At 43.7% G+C, this 17,866-nt stretch overlaps 1 protein-coding gene across 2 annotated transcripts in view; it reads right to left on the minus strand.

Annotated features, from left to right (window-relative positions):
- The window catches only part of WDR45 (WD repeat domain 45), a 30,781-nt gene extending 13,766 nt beyond the window's left edge, over window positions 1–17,015 (minus strand). Inside the window, exons 1-6 of one of the 2 annotated variants that reach the window (XM_033919985.1) lie at window positions 16,779–17,015; window positions 16,013–16,087; window positions 10,300–10,404; window positions 8,754–8,859; window positions 8,266–8,360; window positions 3,853–3,932 (exon numbers count right to left, since the gene is read on the minus strand). In XM_033919985.1, the coding sequence (XP_033775876.1) occupies window positions 3,853–3,932; window positions 8,266–8,360; window positions 8,754–8,859; window positions 10,300–10,404; window positions 16,013–16,087; window positions 16,779–16,830 (513 nt within the window). In that variant the 5' untranslated portion in view covers window positions 16,831–17,015. Of the gene's footprint in view, window positions 1–3,852; window positions 3,933–8,265; window positions 8,361–8,753; window positions 8,860–10,299; window positions 10,405–16,001; window positions 16,088–16,778 lie in introns of both variants that reach the window. The other variant, XM_033919994.1, reaches the window with a different exon arrangement.
- Window positions 17,016–17,866: the final 851 nt, after the last annotated feature.

Consider the following 17,866-nt stretch of genomic DNA (forward strand, 5'->3'; position numbering starts at 1 on the left):
GGCACCGAAAGGAGCGGTGCCAGAAGGGTTGGTAACAGGTGCTGGAGTTGTTGCTGCAGCTGTTCCTGTAATTTGTCTTGGAGGATGGTCGCGATGCGGTCATCCAGGGGTTGCACCGGAACCGCTTTTTTCTGCTTCGGTTCCTTAGGTGCCGCTCCACGCCCCGACGATGAGGAGGCCGATGACGAAGCACTCACCGAGATCGGGGCGGAGCATTTCCGGGGTTGACGTGAAGTCGGTAGGGCCGGTGTCGCCACTGTGGCCGGAGGGCGCTCAAGGGAGGTGGAAGGCTTCTTAGCCGGCTTACCTGGCGCCAGCGACGCCGATGAAGGATCGGGCGTCGTCGAAGTGGTGGGTGCCGATTTTGGCGGTACATAGTCGACGCAATCGGCTCCATAGCAGCTGTGGTGCCGAAGAGGATGTTCTGCTGGATTTGTCGATTCTTCAGAGTACGTTTTTTAAGAGTGGCACAGCGGGTGCAGGAGTCCGCCCGATGCTCAGGACCCAAACACTGTAGGCACCAATTGTGTGGGTCAGTGAGGGAGATCGGGCGTGCACACCGCTGGCACTTCTTAAAACCCGGCTGCGGGGGCATGAATGGGAACACGGCCTCCGCAAAATCAAACCCGGAGGCCTGTATGGTGACAACAGGCCCCGCCGGGGCTGGATCGAAAACAAAGTAGAAAAAAATACTTTTTTTTTTTTTTTTTTAAGAAAATGAAAAAAAGAAAGAACCCGAAGGGCAAGGGAGAAAAATTAAGAAAAAAAGCGCGAGCGGGAAGGCAAAAAGGATGTTTTCAACGACCGTTGAAACCACATGCGTCTTCTTCGCTCCGCGGAAACGAAGAAACTGGGGACCACGCACTCCTCCGTTGGGCGGGAAGGCACTCGCGCATGCGCGGTGCGGCTAACTAGAACTTTCTAGTTAAAAAGGTCCGTACCGGGGCTCCGTCGGCGACGTCACCCATGCGTAAAGAATATGCTGCCTGCTTGTCCTGGGATAATATATGTTAACCTGTAACCTGTTCTGAGCTCTTTGGGGAAGATGGGATAGAAAGCAAATTAAATAAATAATCAGCCTTTTTTGAGACTTGGCATCGGGATATGAGGCCTTGATTGAACTCAAAATTACTCAAGGAATAACTAGAGAAATTACTTGTGTTAAATCTTTAAGAATTAAAAATATATCTCCACAAGTTTGATTTCCAAAAATAAAAAATAATTAAATAAATGAATATAAATATACTAGTATAAAGTGCAACATGTGCTTTTAAAGTGCTCAGTCACCAACCAAAAAGTGCAATTGTACCATCAAATGTATAAGCGCTGGTTGTATTAAGGGACCATCATTGCACTAAAGTGTCCCTCTTTCTGCCTTCCATTTCATTGAGTAACATATATAAAGATTTTATAAATATAAAATTCATAAGTCACTTATCTGATGCATGAAAAGGGAAGTGAAGGCAGACCATAGCAGTAATACAGCGCTGTAATCATTTCATTACATTCTTGAGTGCTCTTAACAAATCCCGTGTTCCTATAAAAATGGTCTCCCTTGATTGAACTGCCATCAGCCTTTACAACTATCTGGGGATTTTTCCCTGCTTTTACATTTCATCTTAGCTTACTGTAGATCTACTACTGCAGTGAAAGATCCGGGCCAGAGATTTTCAGCAGTACTCCTTCCAAGATTCTGCCCAGCCTAGTCTCGCAAAGAGGCACTCAAGTCTATTCCTCATCTTTATAAGAGCCCTCTGGCTGCTGCCTTTCTCCCTTAGGCACTTGCTATATGTAATATTAGGTAGATAATATATACATGTATTTGTTATACCTCTTGGACTTGTTTGGTATGGAGTTAGTGGGGATACTACCTTTTGACCTTGCATGAAATCAAACTAAAAGCAATTCAGAGATGAGTTAACTTTCTAAATGATGCCAATGATGATATGCACCAGTTGCACTAAGGTGAACCTTAAGGGAGATGATTCTAAACCTGATTCGGATAAATGAAGAAGATATTCAAGCAGCTTCTGTGTGAGACATCAACACTCACAAGGGAACACTAGCCATCCCAAAAAAAATCCCTAGTGGTCTTGTGGGCTGTGCCGAACCCCCCCCCTAAAGGATCTGTCCCCCACCCCTAGCTCAAGGAGGTGACCCTCTCCCCTCCCTGGCTGGCTGTATGGCCCGACACCTTGACCAGCAGGAAGAATTTATTTGGAAGACCAGCAGGAAGAATTTCCACTCGCTCCTGCCAGCAGGCCTTCCCCTTCCCCTTCCCCTTCCCATTCCCAATGCATCCTGGAATGCACTGGGAGAGGCCTAAAGTCCTAAGTGGCTAGAGTGCCTAAGGCCCCTCCCCTGGGCAGGGCCTTAGTTACCACAGCCAACCAGGCAGGGGAAGCTGTGAACCAGCAGGGAAGGAAGAAGAATGGAGGGGGGGTTGTTTTGTTTTTAAGGAGGAGGAGGAGGAGCTGTGCTAGCGATAGTTATTCTGAACAAATACCAGGCACAGTTCCTCCCCCTTTTACTGATGTTGCTCCACACAAATAGCATGCATATTATTTGTATGCTATTCATGCTGATCATCCGTTGGGGAAAAAAATTGCTCCCGCCACAGTAATTTTTACCGTGGCATCAAAGCATTATGCATTGAGCCCCTTCTGTTTAAAAAAAAAAAAAAAAGGTTAGTTTCTGTTCTTTGCCATAAGGAGCAGGAAGCAATGCTTCTTACCTGAATGAATGTTAATTAAGGTCCTGTGATGAAGGTATAATAGCTGTAAAGGTCACCAGAGCAATCTGATTACTGTGTTAGCGTCAAAGAGTTTGTTTGTAGAAGTCCCCTAAGAATCAAACCTATATAGAGGAAAAGTCCCTGGTGACATGCTTTCTGAGAGGAGAGATGTTTGCCTGTACTGATCATCAAAAAAGCTCCAGCCTAACAGAACTCCTGACCTTTGTCTTGCTCTGTCAGCATAGATACCACAAAAGCCTCTCGTCGTAGACAAAACAGCGTTACATCAATGCAGACTGAAGCTGCTAACCAGTACAAGTTTCACCGTACATGGATAGTGCAGAATGTAAATCCCCTACTTGTTCTGTTTGTCTGTTTTATTAAGATTGTAAGCTCTACTGAGCAAGAACTGTCTCTTGAATGTTTTTATGAACAGTGCTACACAAGTCTAGCAGAGCTATAAAAATGAAAAGCAGTAGTGTCCCTTTTACTCACACCTTCAATACTCTGTGCAGTTCTGGTCCCACCCAACTAAGGAATGACGCAGGGACAAATTTATCTCCATCCCCACGAGTTCTTTTCCTGTCCCTGCCCCATTCCTGCAAGCTCTGTCCTCATCTGCCCAAGCCTCAAACACTAAAATCATAAGCGTTTGAGGCTTGTGCGGTTAAGGCAGAGTTTCCAGGAATGTGACAGCGACAAAACTCGCGAGGACAGGATGGGAAAATCGAGTTCCTGCGGGGACGGGGACAAATTTGTCCCCGTGTCTTTCTCTATGCCCCACCCCTTCTTAAAAAACAAACAAAAAAAGATATACAAACACTAGAAAGAAAGGGCAACAAAGATGATAGAGGGGCGGAATGGCTTGCCTATGAAGAAAAGATTTAACAGGTTAGGGCTTTTCAGTTTGCAGAAGAGAGAGAGGACATATAACCAAGGTTATAAAATCTTGAGTGAAGTGATATGGTTATAAACCCTTTCAAATAACAGAATTAAAGAACACTCCAAAAAAAACCCCAATCAGGTAGCAGATGTAAAATGAGCTGAAGAATATATTTTTTCCCTCAAAACAAAACATCTGTCGCCCAAAGGCATCTAGTATAGCTTCTATCACTTACCACCAATTGTAGGCTACCACACTTGTGTCCAGGGAAGACCAGAAGTTGTTTCTCAAGACTGGGGCAAAGGTCACAAAGCCCTATACAGAAGAAAAGGAAAATGTAATTCAATTTTTATTTGGGGCATTTATATTCTGCTTAGTCAATTAGATCAGTATAAGGTGGATTACAGCAAACAATATAGTGTCTCTTAAATCGCTTATTAAAAACCCACCCTCAACTGAGCAATATGGATCTTCTTAGCTATGTGTTTGTTAGTTCTGTGCTAAAAGAAAATGCCTGTAAAGTTCTCGATATTACCCCCTCCTCTCGAAATTCAAATAGATTTTTTGAGCCTTTATTGTGGCCAGGAGGGGACTTTCTGGTATGATGAAACTATGAAAAAGTGATAATTTTAAGAAGAGGTGGGCAGAGATACACAAATTATCTGCAGAATCTTTACAGGTGATGCCAAAGCTCTATCTGCTGGGATCATCATCACAAAGATTTAGCAAAGGCAAGAAAAGAATGAATAAATGGGGAATTATGGATGCAAAAGATGTCAAAGCTGAATGCTGGAAACAGGTAGAGGAACCATCACTGAAAATATGGAACATTTAGAATACAAAGCCTTGTGCCTTACAATCTGAGAAATCAATATCTTGTTTTAAGCACCTTTTGAGAGCCCATTATTTTGTTATTGCCTTTGAAATTCCTCAGTAGGGGACTGATTAGAAAGCGCATATTTTTAATGGTATTTCTACTGTGTGTGGTGGTCTTATATGATTGAGCTTTCCTATCATTTACTGTAGTTCTTTTTTCTTATTGTGTAGTTGCATTCTTTCTTAATTAATTGTGCACTACCGTGATCATGTTATATAGCCAGGTGGTATAAGAAGAGTGATACATTTCTGAATTTACATAAAGTCTTCTTTTTCAGTGGCTGGTCTGGTTCCGTGGAATGGTATTCCTGGAACTTTACATTTCTGTGAGAATGTGCCAAGGTTTAGAACGTTCTCTCAAGGTTTTCACAGCTGGTATCATGCTTGTAGCAGGTTTCCGGGTCTCGCTGCACCTTGTCAGGCAGAAACCAATGTTTCAGCCATCATGCTGTGGCTTTCTTCAGGATTTGCTGTGAGGTCTGCAGTTTGTCTTTGTAAATAGTGAGTCCAATGACCTGATTGGGAACAGGCAGTCTGTTGGGTCACTGAGCTCAATTTTAGCCACCTTCTAATCCACTAAGGACCAGTCAGCCGACTCCCAGTCCAGCACCTGCTCAGACCACCAGAAATAAGCCCAGGCTACAAGACCGCCTGAATGGCCAAGACAGTTGCATCAAAACTGTTTAAGGACAGCCTCCATCTTACGGTCCTTAGGGTCTCTCATAGCTGAACCATCCTCAACTGGCACTGTATGTCTTTGAGTGATAGTGAAGACCACCGCATTGACCACAGGAGACTTAAAGGTATCTCTATCCCCATCAGGAATAGGGTAGAGACTTGCCATGGACCGCGCCAAGCGAAAAGGCAGGTCCGGAATCTTCTACTGAGCGTATACAACATCTTGAATATCCTGATGCATAGGGAAAAAGCGGGATGCTGACCAGATCCATCACAGCAGAGGATCCACCACTCAAGGGGTGTCATTAGCTTCCTTCTCGAAGCATAAATCCAAAGACACCTGAAGAATAAGCTCTTCCCAGTGAAAAATGCGCACAACCGAAGCATCCTCGTCAACCTGCACCTCCAAAAATCCTCCATCCACTCCCTAAACTCCCTATTTATTTAAGGGAAGAACACAATCTAGACAGATTCAAGAGTAAGTTAAAAAGCTTTCTTTTTAAAGATGCATTTGATAACTAGAAAGCTTGATTAGGAGCTTCAATTGAATCCTATTTCCCAACTTTTTTGAAGCACACTGCTCTCTCCCCTCCTACTGTTTTTTTCCCATATGTGTCTTATTTACTATCAACAACTTGTATTTCTTTCCCCATCTTTTCCTTTTGTTTAATATGTTTTGTCAGGTTAGTTCTATTCGTTTGTTTTGTTTCCCCCAGAAATTTGTAATTTTATTGTTCTGTACATCGCTTAGAATTTTGAATAAGCGATTAATCAAATTTATAATAAACTTGAAACTTGATCAGATCCCCCTACAGGATCCTGGAGGTCCACCCCAAGATCCAAGTCCTCATCCAGAGAAAACAAATCAGCCATAAAAAGATCCTAATCCCAAGCCACCTGCAGTTGCTTGGACAATGGCTGAGGGGGCTGGACAGAGACAGCTGGAACAGGAAACTGAATGGGGGCAGCTGTTGAAGGTAAAGACCCCCCAGAAGATCCTGAGACCCCCGAGACAGAAGCAGGACCACAGCTGCCTGTAAATAAGCCTTGTACAGGGCTAACACAAAATCAAGGAAAAAAAACTCCCGGCAGCAATACTGAATTCACAGCAGGAGCAGAAGACACATTTAAGAGCTGTTCCTATCGTTCTAAGAACAGAAGGAAAGTCACCTGAGGCCGAGGGCAAAATGGCTGCGCTTCCTGCTAAAACCGAGAGAAGGGCTGCCGACAAACTGTCTCCCAAAAGAAGAAACGGCAATGAGGCCTAACTAGACCCCCACCACTAAAGCAGGACCACCTGCAGCCACCACTGCCACAGGAATCCCCAGCACCCCTGCCAGTCAGCAATACTGAATCTCCGTGACTTCTGGCAGTTGAGGGAAGCCTGGGTTTCTCCACTGAGCTCAACTGACGAGCGGTGCCCGCGCAAAGGGGAGCCCTGCATGATGACACCTGAAGCCGATACCAGTTCCCCCTCGAGGTAGCCGGAACACTTTGTGCACACACCAACCACATCCATAGCTCGGCACCCACAAAAAATGCACATACCGAAGACCCACTCACAACGCTGTATAAAAACGGCAGCCTCGGGTCCTTTTTATGTGCCTTTTATTTCTTGAACTTTTTTGCTTATTTATTTATTTTTTTACTTCTCACAGCTCCCCACTGGCTCTCTAAACTGTAGTCTGTGCCCAACAGGTGCTCAAGCGTAAAGTTGAGGCTCCTCTAAAGCAAAGACATGAGGGGGAGGTGTGGGAAATGGAGGGAAGGGACTCGACCCTTCTGAGTGTGGCAAACTCGAGATCAGTAGGACCCCTGAAAGGATCTCCCAAGCTCTGTCCGGACAGCAAAAGGGACCAGAAAAATTCACTAATCAGATCCAACAGGCCCCAACAAACCTCAGCACAGACTGCAAAAGCTTACCACTCCACCTGCCGGAGACTGAAAACAAACAGATTGATTGTACTGAATGATACACTTGTACTGTAGAGCTTTTAGTCTATTTGATCAAGGCCCTCCTTAATGTATAATGGTACCCCTCCACCAATGCGATCCACCCTATCATTATGATATAGTTTGTGCCCTAGTATGACCATGTCCCATTGGTTATCTTCCTTCAACCAGGTCTTAGAGATGCCTATTATATCTATCTTCTCATTTAGTGCAATACATTCTAACTCTCCCATCTTGTTTCTTAGGTTTCTGGCATTTGCATTCAGACATTTCACACAGTGTTTGTTGTTCCTATTTACAACATAATCAGCACTTGACAGCGATAATTTGCCATCTTTAAAATCTGTCAGCTCTGTATTTAAAGACACCTGATCCATTATGGTCTCTATTGCAATCTGTTTGGGTGATATATCTTTTAAAGATATCTTGCTCCGAACCATGTACTTTTGAGCAACTGTCAGCCTTCCCCCAGTTTCTAGTTTGAAAGCTAGGCTCCCCTTTCCCCAGAACATTGCCCAGTTTCTAACAAATCTAAAACCCTCCTCCCTGCACTATCGCCTTATCTACACATTGAGACTCTGGAACTCTGCCTGTCTCTTGGGTCTTGTATGTGGAACGGGGAACTCTTCAAAAAAAGATACTCTGGAGGTTCTGGATTTTAGCGTCCTATCTAAGAGCCTAAATTTGGCTTCCAGAACCTCCCTACCACATTTTACAATGCACCAAGACAGCAGGATCCTCCCCAGCACTGTCTAAAGTCTTATCTGACACATAAGATCCAATATTGAAAGCATACCAATGAAAACGTAAACTATGGCACAGCCTGGAGAAAAGAGATAAGGAGGCACATGTACAGGGATTCCCTGTCACTAGGAAGGGACAAAAAAAAAAGAAGCAAAATGTGTTGGGATTACTTCTCACAAGAGATAGAACAGAGAGATATGCAGATTCTCCTCTTGCTGATAGAGACAAAAGGAACAGCACAGGCAGGGATTCCCTTTCACTAGTGAGGAACAAAAGGTGCAACATAAGAGTTGGAAAAGGAAATAACAGGCTAGGATACTCTTTCACTGTAGAAAGAGGGGCTTGAAGAAGCAGTAATTCCCTGCCACAAGCAGGACAATTATTTTTGCTGTTGTACCTCTAGGATTGTCTCGTGTGTCAAACTCAAAAAGCTTGCTGGGGTTGTCAGGGAAGGAGTAAACATAGATTCTGTTCCGCAGTATAATAATTATCCTAAAGCACAAAAAAAAAAGAGAAAAGAAAACAGAATAATAAATTTTAAATATAGAGAAATTGATTGTCAGAGAGAAGAATCAAGAAAAGAGCAGAAAGCAAGTTAGGACTGAAAGATGGATAGTGAGAAAAGTCACGCCAATATCCTCTCCTTTGATTGCTGGAGGCCCTTTCCCATGCAGTCATTTGCCTCTGCCTTGTATCATACTCCTTTACCTCTTCCTTTTCTCTTTCCCTGTCAGGCAGGATCTCAAATGTACTGAAAACCTCCATCTTAAAACAGCAGCTTCTTAATTTGCTTTATGAAATATTTAGCTTTGCATTCTGAGCTGTTTTTCCTTTTTTCTGTAAAGCATTCTGCAAATCCCCCCAGCCTCTGGTCGTGATGCTCACTTATCATGTCTCACTCGGACAGCTAAAGCTGGTTTAGTGAAGGTAAATTCTAGAACCAACTTTTCTTTTCCATCCTTCACCTCTCGAGCGTCATCCCAGATCAGCACTATAGCATAGGGGAGAAAAGAAAGATAAAAGTAAGACATCAAACATTGAAATTAGGGCAACAGGAAGATTAAAAATTTTAATCGTGATTAATCGCAATTAATCATGTTGTGCATTAGCAATTAATCGAGATTAATATATAAGATATTTTTTAATGAAAATACCATAAAAAATTCCTGAAATCAAGCATAACTACTTGTTTATCTGTAGTTTCCTCTCTGTTACCTACCTAATCCCCCATTTTCTTTTTCTGTATTTACCCTCTCAGCCTTCACCAGCCTCAGCCCCAACCTGGTCTCTCCTTTCTATTGCTTCCAGTGTGTCTCCTCTTTTCTTTTCCTTACACTCATTCCTCATATCTAGTATCTCTTTCTCTCCCTCCGAGCAGTCATTTTCCCCCTCTCATCCTCAATCCCCGCCCTGGATCTCTCTCTTCCCTCCCCACTCCTTCTCCCAAGTTCAGCATCACTCTCTCATCTTGCTCACAACCCCCCCCCCATGCATCACCTCTGCCTCCTTGTACCCCTCCCACCCCACTAATGTAGCAACTCTCTCCTTCTTGCCCGATCTGATGCTCCTGTGCCAGATCCACCGTTTCTCCGGGTATGAAAGAAGCTGCAGTGGCTCTGGCTCTGTTTGACCCAGAAAAGGAAGTAACATCAGAGCTTGATGTAACTTCCTGTTTCTGGGTCACATAGAACCAGCGGCAGCATGCACATGCCGAAGCTGTCATCACCGCCTCTTTTCAGAGCCATAGAAGTGGCGGGTCTGGCGTAGCAGTGGCAGATCAGGTAAGTGTGTTAATCGCAATTAGTTTTATTGACCTGTGTTAAAGATTTAGCACATTAGTCATATTATTAACATGCTAAATCAGAAGCCCTACTTTAAATATCCTGATTCTGTTCAGTTTTGGGTTCAACTTTAACAAAATAGTTCTTGTTCAAAACAATAAAAAATTGGTAACCAGAATTATTTTGTTCTGCTTCAGAACAAACAGAGACTGAAAAAAAGTGAACATTCTATTACTTTTACAAAACAGAAAACAAATTTTAACAAAAAAACTGCTATAAATAGCTAGAAAAAATACTCTAGTTCCTTTTCTTCCCGAGATACAGTCTACTTTCTGCAATGAACCACAGCAGCTGACTTTCTTCTGAACTAATAACCAGTATTTCTTTCTGGTTCAGTTCCAGTATGAATTCAATAGATGTAAATATTGGTTCAGCTCAGCTACAGTTCAGGGGAATAAAAGAACAGTTAATTCCAGTCTTAGATTCAGGATGACCCCTTGATAAAGCTGATCATCATTTCAGTAAGGAGGACATGGGGAAAAAACACTATAATATTGCAAGAGAAACCTGATGAAACAAAACAGCACAAAGGGAAGTAAAGATCAGTATGACAGCATACAGAAAAGAAGAAAGACTGTCTTCTACAATACCTGATATCTCAGAAAACTTAGGATTGCTGCCTCCACCAATGATGGCAAGCAGGTTAGATCTCTGCAACATTTCCACCATGGCCACACTCCCCACCTGCTCTAGATCTGGAAAAAGAATAAGGTCAAGATACACCGAAAGAAGTTTGTATAACTGTACACACACATTTTTCTATCCATTTAACATTGCCCAATTTTCCTCTTCTAGTTACTCAACACTGCCCCATCCTCATTTACCAGTCCAAACCATCTTATTCCTGCCTCTTCCACCAAACTATGCCGTTCCTTATTCTATTCCATCAAAAGATTAGGTTCTTACCTTTGCTAATCTTCTTTCTTGTACATCCACACTTTATTCCGGGACTGTTGGGTTATTTTCCTGTACTCGCCAGAACCTGTCAGAAGTCTCCAGCAAGCCGAGATGGAATAGGCGGACAACTTAGAGAAAACCTTCAACATGTCATAAAGGGCATCAGCCATGTAGTCCACGTCTGAGACCAGGAAATCCAGATCCTCGAACACAATAGTGTCAGGATCATGGCAAAGCTTGGAATGGCATGCCCTGGCCATAAAAGAAGATCCTCCTGATCCCGGAGATCTGCCAGAGCTGCCACATCTCCAGCAGCCATGGTGCTCACTTGTGTAAGCAGAGGCATTGTAAGGGCATCAGGAGCAACCGCAGGCACAACCAGTATATTGACTGGGACCCCAGAAGGAAGGCAAGAGAAGAGGAAGGGTGACAGGCAGAGATTTCTTAACCAAATAAGCCTGATACATTATATTAATAAAGTCGAGGGAAAACCCATCACATGGGGTGGGAGCCGCCTCCTGCAGACCCTTTTTAGAACTTTTACAGAATTTGTTAGATTTTTTTCCCCCCCAAAGCATGATTGCATTTTGCCGGAGTGTTGCTTGCACACTCCCTGGGTCCCCCAACACCATTTTCCCAGGCAGCTGAGCAGAAATAGTAGGAAGACCCTCTTCAAAGGTCGAAGGCATGGGGTCCGACAAATTTCACCTTCCTCGTGGGCTGCAGCGCACATAAGAACATAAGAAATGAAAACAGAGAGATCCAAGATGGCGACGGAGTGAGTCACCCTTGAAAGCTGCTCCTGCTTGGCTTTGGCGATTTCTATTTCATTTAAAATTTCTTACCTTAACTATGCCTAAGCGCAGAGGCAAACAGAGAGGCGTTCTTCCAGCCTCATCTGGTACTTCAATGGCGAGACAGGTGGCAATTACAGCATATGCCACACCGGCTGGATCGGGCACATCCGCTGACCGAGGGGGGCAGACCTCGGTCTTGGAGAGCGAGATTTCGCTTAGCCCTATGGGTCCTGGAGCTCCTCCGCGGCCCGGGAGGATGTCGGGGACGCCGTCGGCAGCGCAGGAGGTGCCGGAGACGAGTTCTCCATTGACGCTGCTGAACTCACCCCTGACCCCGAAAGTATTCCAAGGCTTGCCGACTCTCTTGCAGTCGACAATGGAGAACGGAGGAGCAGTTGCTGGTGAGGAAGCAGGGACAGAGGAACAGCGAGCTAATGGGGTAATCCCCGGAATATCTTTGCCCCCTCCTCTAGTAAGACCTGAAGTCATCGATATGGAAGCAATTTGGAGTGGACTTGAATCAATACATAAGGTATGCTCTCAACTTTTTTCTTCAACACAGATTACTAATTTACAAGTTAAAACTTTCGAAGAGAAACTCCAAAAGCAGTCCAATAGAACGGACAATTTGGAAAAATCTGTGTCAGAAATAAAGGCTTCTATGAATTTACATTTGAAGGAAAAGTCTTTGCTGGTTAGAAAAATGGAAAATTTGGAAAATGCAAATAGAAATTTAAATCTTAGACTGTTGAACTTTCCGGTATCCAAATTTCAAACTCCAAGAGACTTATTTAATTTCTTTTTACAATCAGTGTTGAAATTTCCTGAAAATAATATGCCACCGCTCCAAAAGCTATACTATTTGAATATTCCCAAAGAAGAGAAAAGCAAAGGGACTGTATCAGGAGACTTGGATCTCACTGGTATGCTGGAAACATCAATTCAAGAAGAAATAACTGTTAGAGCAACTTTACTGGTAACCTTTGTTTTTCTTCAGGATAAAGAGGCAGTTCTCCGTTTATTCTATAGGACTGAGAATGCGGAATTTCACGGTTCCAAAGTTTCAATATTCCCTGATGTATCAAAATTGACGCAAGCCAGACGGAAGAAATTCCTGGCCTATCGACAGTTAACTTTGAATATGGGAGCAACCTTTCAGTTACGTTTTCCCTGCAAATGCTGTCTTACCTATCAGAATGTTAGATATATATTTTATGACCCTGACCAATTAAATTTCTTTTTAGAGGGTAAGACGGAGTCTAGAGCTCCAGATCCTTCCATACAGTCCTCTATCCAGGCAGATGGTTAAATCCAACCGCACTCTGTAATTTGTATGAGTTTTTCTTTTCTTTTAGATCCAACTTCCCTTGGAGGTGATGGACTCTCTCTTCAATATGTGGACTCTGATTAGTCATATATGTGGAATTATTATATATAATTTAATATAATTATTTTCTTTTTCAATTGTTAATTTCTTTAGATTGTTGTTAAACAATTTGTGAAAAATTATAAAAAAAAAAAAAAAAGGAACATAAGAAATGCCGCTGCTGGGTCAGACCAGTGGTCCATCGTGCCCAGCAGTCCGCTCAAGCGGTGTCCCTCTGGTCAAAGACCAGCACCCTAACTGAGACTAGCCTTACCTGCAGACGTTCTGGTTCAGCAGGAACTTGTCTAACTTTGTCTTGAATCCCTGGAGGGTGTTTACCCCTATGACAGACTCCGGAAGAGCATTCCAGTTTTCTACCACTCTCTGGGTGAAGAAGAACTTCCTTACGTTCGTACGGAATCTATCCCCTTTTAATTTTAGAGAGTGCCCTCTCGTTCTCCCTACCTTGGAGAGGCTGAACAACCTGTCCTTATCTACTAAGTCTATTCCCTTCAGTACCTTGAAAGTTTCAATCAAGTCCCCTCTCAATCTCCTCTGTTCGAGGGAGAAGAGGCCCAGTTTCTGTAATCTTTCACTGTATGGCAACTCCTCTAGCCCCTTAACCATCTTAGTCGCTCTTCTCTGGACCCTTTCGAGTAGTACCATATCCTTCTTCATGTACGGCGACCAGTGCAGGACGCAGTACTTCAGGTGAGGGCGCACCATGGCCCAGTATAGCGGCATGATAACCTTCTCCGATCTGTTCGTGATCCCCTTCTTTATCATTCCTAGCATTCTGTTCGCCCTTTTTGCTGCTGCCACGCGGACGGCTTCATCGACTTGTCGATCAGAATTCCCAAGTCTCTTTCCTGGGAGGTCTCTCCAAGTACCGCCCCGGACATCCTGTATTCGTGCATGAGATTTTTGTTACCGACATGCATCACTTTACACTTATCCAAGTTGAACCTCATCTGCCATGTTGATGCCCATTCCTCAAGCCTGATTATGTCACGTTGCAGATCTTCGCAATCCCCCTGTGTCTTCACTACTCTGAATAACTTCGTGTCATCTGCAAATTTAATCACCTCACTCATTGTACCAATGTCCAGATCATTTATAAAGATGTTGAAAAGCACAAGTCCAAGCACTGAGCCCTGCGGCACCCCACTGGTGACGCTCTTCCAGTCCGAGCTTGTCCATTTACCCCCACTCTCTGTTTCCTATTTTCCAGCCAGTTTTTAATCCACGTGAGTATTTCACCCTCAATTCCATGGCTCGCAATTTTCCGAAGTAATTGTTCATGTGGAACCTTGTCAAATGCATTCTGAAAATCCAGATATACAATTTTGACCGGGTCGCCCTTGTCTATCTGTCTGTTTACTCCCTCAAAGAAGTGTAGCAAGTTCGTCAAACACGTTCTGCCTTTGCTAAAACCGTTCTGACTGGTCCTCATCAGCCCGTGTCCGTCAAGGTGATCAATGATGCAGTCCTTTATCAGCGATTCCACCATCTTTCCCAGTACCGAGGTCAGACTCACCGCTCTGTAGTTTTCCGGATCTCCCCTCGAACCTTCTTGAAGATCGGCGTAACATTCACCACCTTCCAGTCTTCCGAAATCTTTCCCAATTTGATCGACAGATTGGCTATTAGTTGAAGCAGTTCAGCTATGGTCCCTTTCAGTTCCTTGATAACCCTCAGATGGATGCCATACGGTCCTGGGGATTTATCGCTCTTAAGCCTATCAATCTGCCTACACACCTCCTCTAGACTGACCGTCAATCCTGTCAGCTTTCCGTCTTCATTTCCAACATATAGCCTGATGGGTTCCGGTATGCTGTGTACATCTTCTTCGGTAAATACAGATGCAAAAAATGTGTTCAGTTTGTCGGCGATTGCTTTGTCCTCCTTTAGCGCTCCCTTTATTCCATGGTCATCCAACGGTCCCACCGCTTCCTTTGCGGGTCATTTCCCCTTAATATAATCAAAAGAACGGCTTGAAGTTCTTTGCCTCCTTGGCTATTTTTTCCTCATAGTCTCTTTTGGCCCTTTCACCGCCTTATGGCATCTGCATTGATGTTGTTTGTGCTTGTTCCAGTTTTTATCTGTTTTTTACCTTTTCCATTCCTTAAACAAAGTTTTCTTGTCTCTGATCGCTTCCTTCACCTCTACAATGAGCCACCAAATACCACCCTGGGGTGTCCAACTGAGTGATTTTCTTGCAAAAACAAAGCTTGCAAGTGCTATAAAAAACCTTTTTATTTCAAATTAGGAAAATCCAAGATCGTCATGGGTGCAAAATTTGCACTAAAATAGCCCAGAAAATCACAAGAAGCCTTCAAAAACAGCGATTTTAGGGATGGAGGTGGAATACATGCAGAGAAACCATCCAAAACCCCATTTTTCAGATTTCCCCCCAAATCGCTGATTCAGGCTGTCAAGCCTGTCAAAACATATGCTGACTGGAAAAACACTGCTAAAAGAGCTAAAACAGCTTACAGGGAAATTCACGGCCTTAGGAAGAAGTCAAGCTGGACTTCAAAACTTCAGACTGCCCTACCAGCCGGAATTCCACAGCCGGGCATCTCCACTACCCACAGACACACTACACAGATGCTTGGCAGAGGAACACAGTCTGGCTCCAATCCTGGGAACAGCTCCACGGAGCCAGACAAACCTGGGGTGAGCCAGCTCCCAAAGGGAAAATCCCAGGAACCCAGAGCCGAAGTGCAGGCAGTCCAGAGGGTGCACTGACAAGCAGCCAACCCCCTAGAGGCAGAGTTTTTCCAAAAGTCTGCAATCTCCTGCAGTCAAAGCTGTCCCATGGGAAACCTCTGCAACACAAGGACAAAAACCACGAATGAACACACTGAATTGAAATAAAATAAACAAGCAGAAAATACAAGCTCCTACAGTCTGGCTTGTAGGAAAGAAACTGGTTCCTGAGGGGACAGTGCCGAGTTAAGAGGGGTGGAGCTTAAATCTCTGAAATTTGTGTTTTTCTACAAGTTCTGGCAGGTACAGGAAAATAACCCAACAGTCCTGGAATAAAGTGTGACTGTAAAGAATCACCTATTTGCTTTTACCTCTTCCACCCAGTGTTGCCAATATCTTCTCACCATTCAACCACCTCTGCTTTTCTCCTATTACCCCACTACTATACAAACTTTCTTCTCCAATCCACTCAACACTGTCCGCATCTTGCTCTCACATTCAGCACTGCCAATGCTTTTACCTTCCACGTACCTAAGTGTCCTTTCTCCATCAAAGGCTCCACGTTGTATATGCGAACACCAGTTTCCATTGCACAACAAAAGCAACCTGACCCAGAAAGAAAAAACAGTGAGAAATCAAAAATTTCATGGACCAATTTATGATGGGAATGCAGGCATCAAAGACGTAGTAAAGATTATGACGAAGGGTGGTGGAAAAGAGGAACAGAAAGGCTAGTTCTAGGAAAGAATAAAGGGTGGTAGGCAACTGGAGACAGAGATCAGAATATAATGGATCAGCAGAAATAGGAGACAGAGGAAGAGCAGTGATGGAAGTTAGGGGAACATAACTTAAATACCGCAAAATGCCTTTTGGTTCAATGCAGTTACAGAAAAGTAGATACAACAAAGAAGAAAATATTTTTATCATTAGAAATTAACAGAACCATTTGAATGCGATACTGAGGCACAAGGAATTCCCCTATCTGTCCCATCACAATATAAGCTAAAGTGCCAGGAAGTAATGGAATCAATTTGTGTAAGGAAGGAAAAAAAGTGCAGAAGAATATAATACCTGGGGGGGGGAAGGATATAAAATATCATAACAAATCAAAATTTAACACAGAAAAACAGTGCATGGTACTATGCGGTTACAAATTAAATATAGGCTAAATATAAATTAAATACAACAGAGAGGAAAACGTAGAGGAAAATAAAATGAAGCGGAGATGAGAAGTAAAGGTAGGAGAGCTGTCTAGACTGGGGTCTGTTTATCTGTCACAGGACCGGAAGCGACATACTCTGGTCCTGGTTAAAGCGCAGACTGTTAACTCCTCGCTGCTGAGACGCCATCGTTGGCGCCGGGACTGAGCACCGAATCCCGAGTCGGAGCCCGGCTCTATTGGCGAGCGATCAGGTCACCTCCAGTCCCACCACCGAGTAGCAGCTCGTCCAGCCTTTCTGGAATCCGTACAGCTCCCAACGAGCTCTTGTTTACATCTGGCGGCACTTCCGGAACGACAGGAAATGACGCCTCCGCTGGAGCAGAGCCGAGTCTTTGGAGCGGTGTAGAGTGACGTCATAAGTTTATGTTAGCACGTGCTAGTGATTTGTTACAACAATGTTAATATTATATACTATCTTTACATTCTTAACTCTTATCATCTACATACTATTTCTCTACTTTAATGGTCTAACATATGATTTATTAGATTTACTTTCCTCCAGAATCTCCTTTTTCTGTTTTTTTCATCATGTTTTCATTAGCTTCTCGTGGTTGATGTTAGTGCAGGGGTAGGGAACTCCGGTCCTCGAGAGCCTATTCCAGTCGGATTTTCGGGATTTCCCCAATGAATATGCATGAGATCTATTTGCATGCACTGCTTTCAATGCATATTCATTGAGGAAATCCTGAAAACCCGACTGGACTACGGTTCTTGAGGACCGGAGTTCCCTACCCCTGGTCTAGTACAGTGGTTCCCAACCCTGTCCTGGAGAACCATCAGGCCAATCGGGTTTTCAGGCTAGCCCTAATGAATATGCATGGAGCAGATTTGCATGCCTATCACTTCCATTATATGCAAATCTCTCTCATGCATATTCATTAGGGCTAGCCTGAAAACCCGATTGGCCTAGTGGTCCTCCAGGACAGGGTTGGGAACCACTGGTCTAGGACAGCTTCTGGTCATACATATACCTTGTTTACTTTTCGGAATGGACAACTGATACCTTGCTATAATTATGGGCTGAAGTATATACATCTATATATCCTAGAGGAGAGAGGATACAAACATTCAAATATAGCCAACTAATGTTTAAAGTAGTGCACACAGGTCAAACTTTTTTTTCCTGGGAAGGCACTTGAAAACCAAAAGAACAGGTGTAAGAA

Source organism: Geotrypetes seraphini, chromosome 1 (genome assembly GCF_902459505.1).
Source record: "Geotrypetes seraphini chromosome 1, aGeoSer1.1, whole genome shotgun sequence".
Lineage (NCBI taxonomy): Eukaryota > Metazoa > Chordata > Amphibia > Gymnophiona > Dermophiidae > Geotrypetes > Geotrypetes seraphini.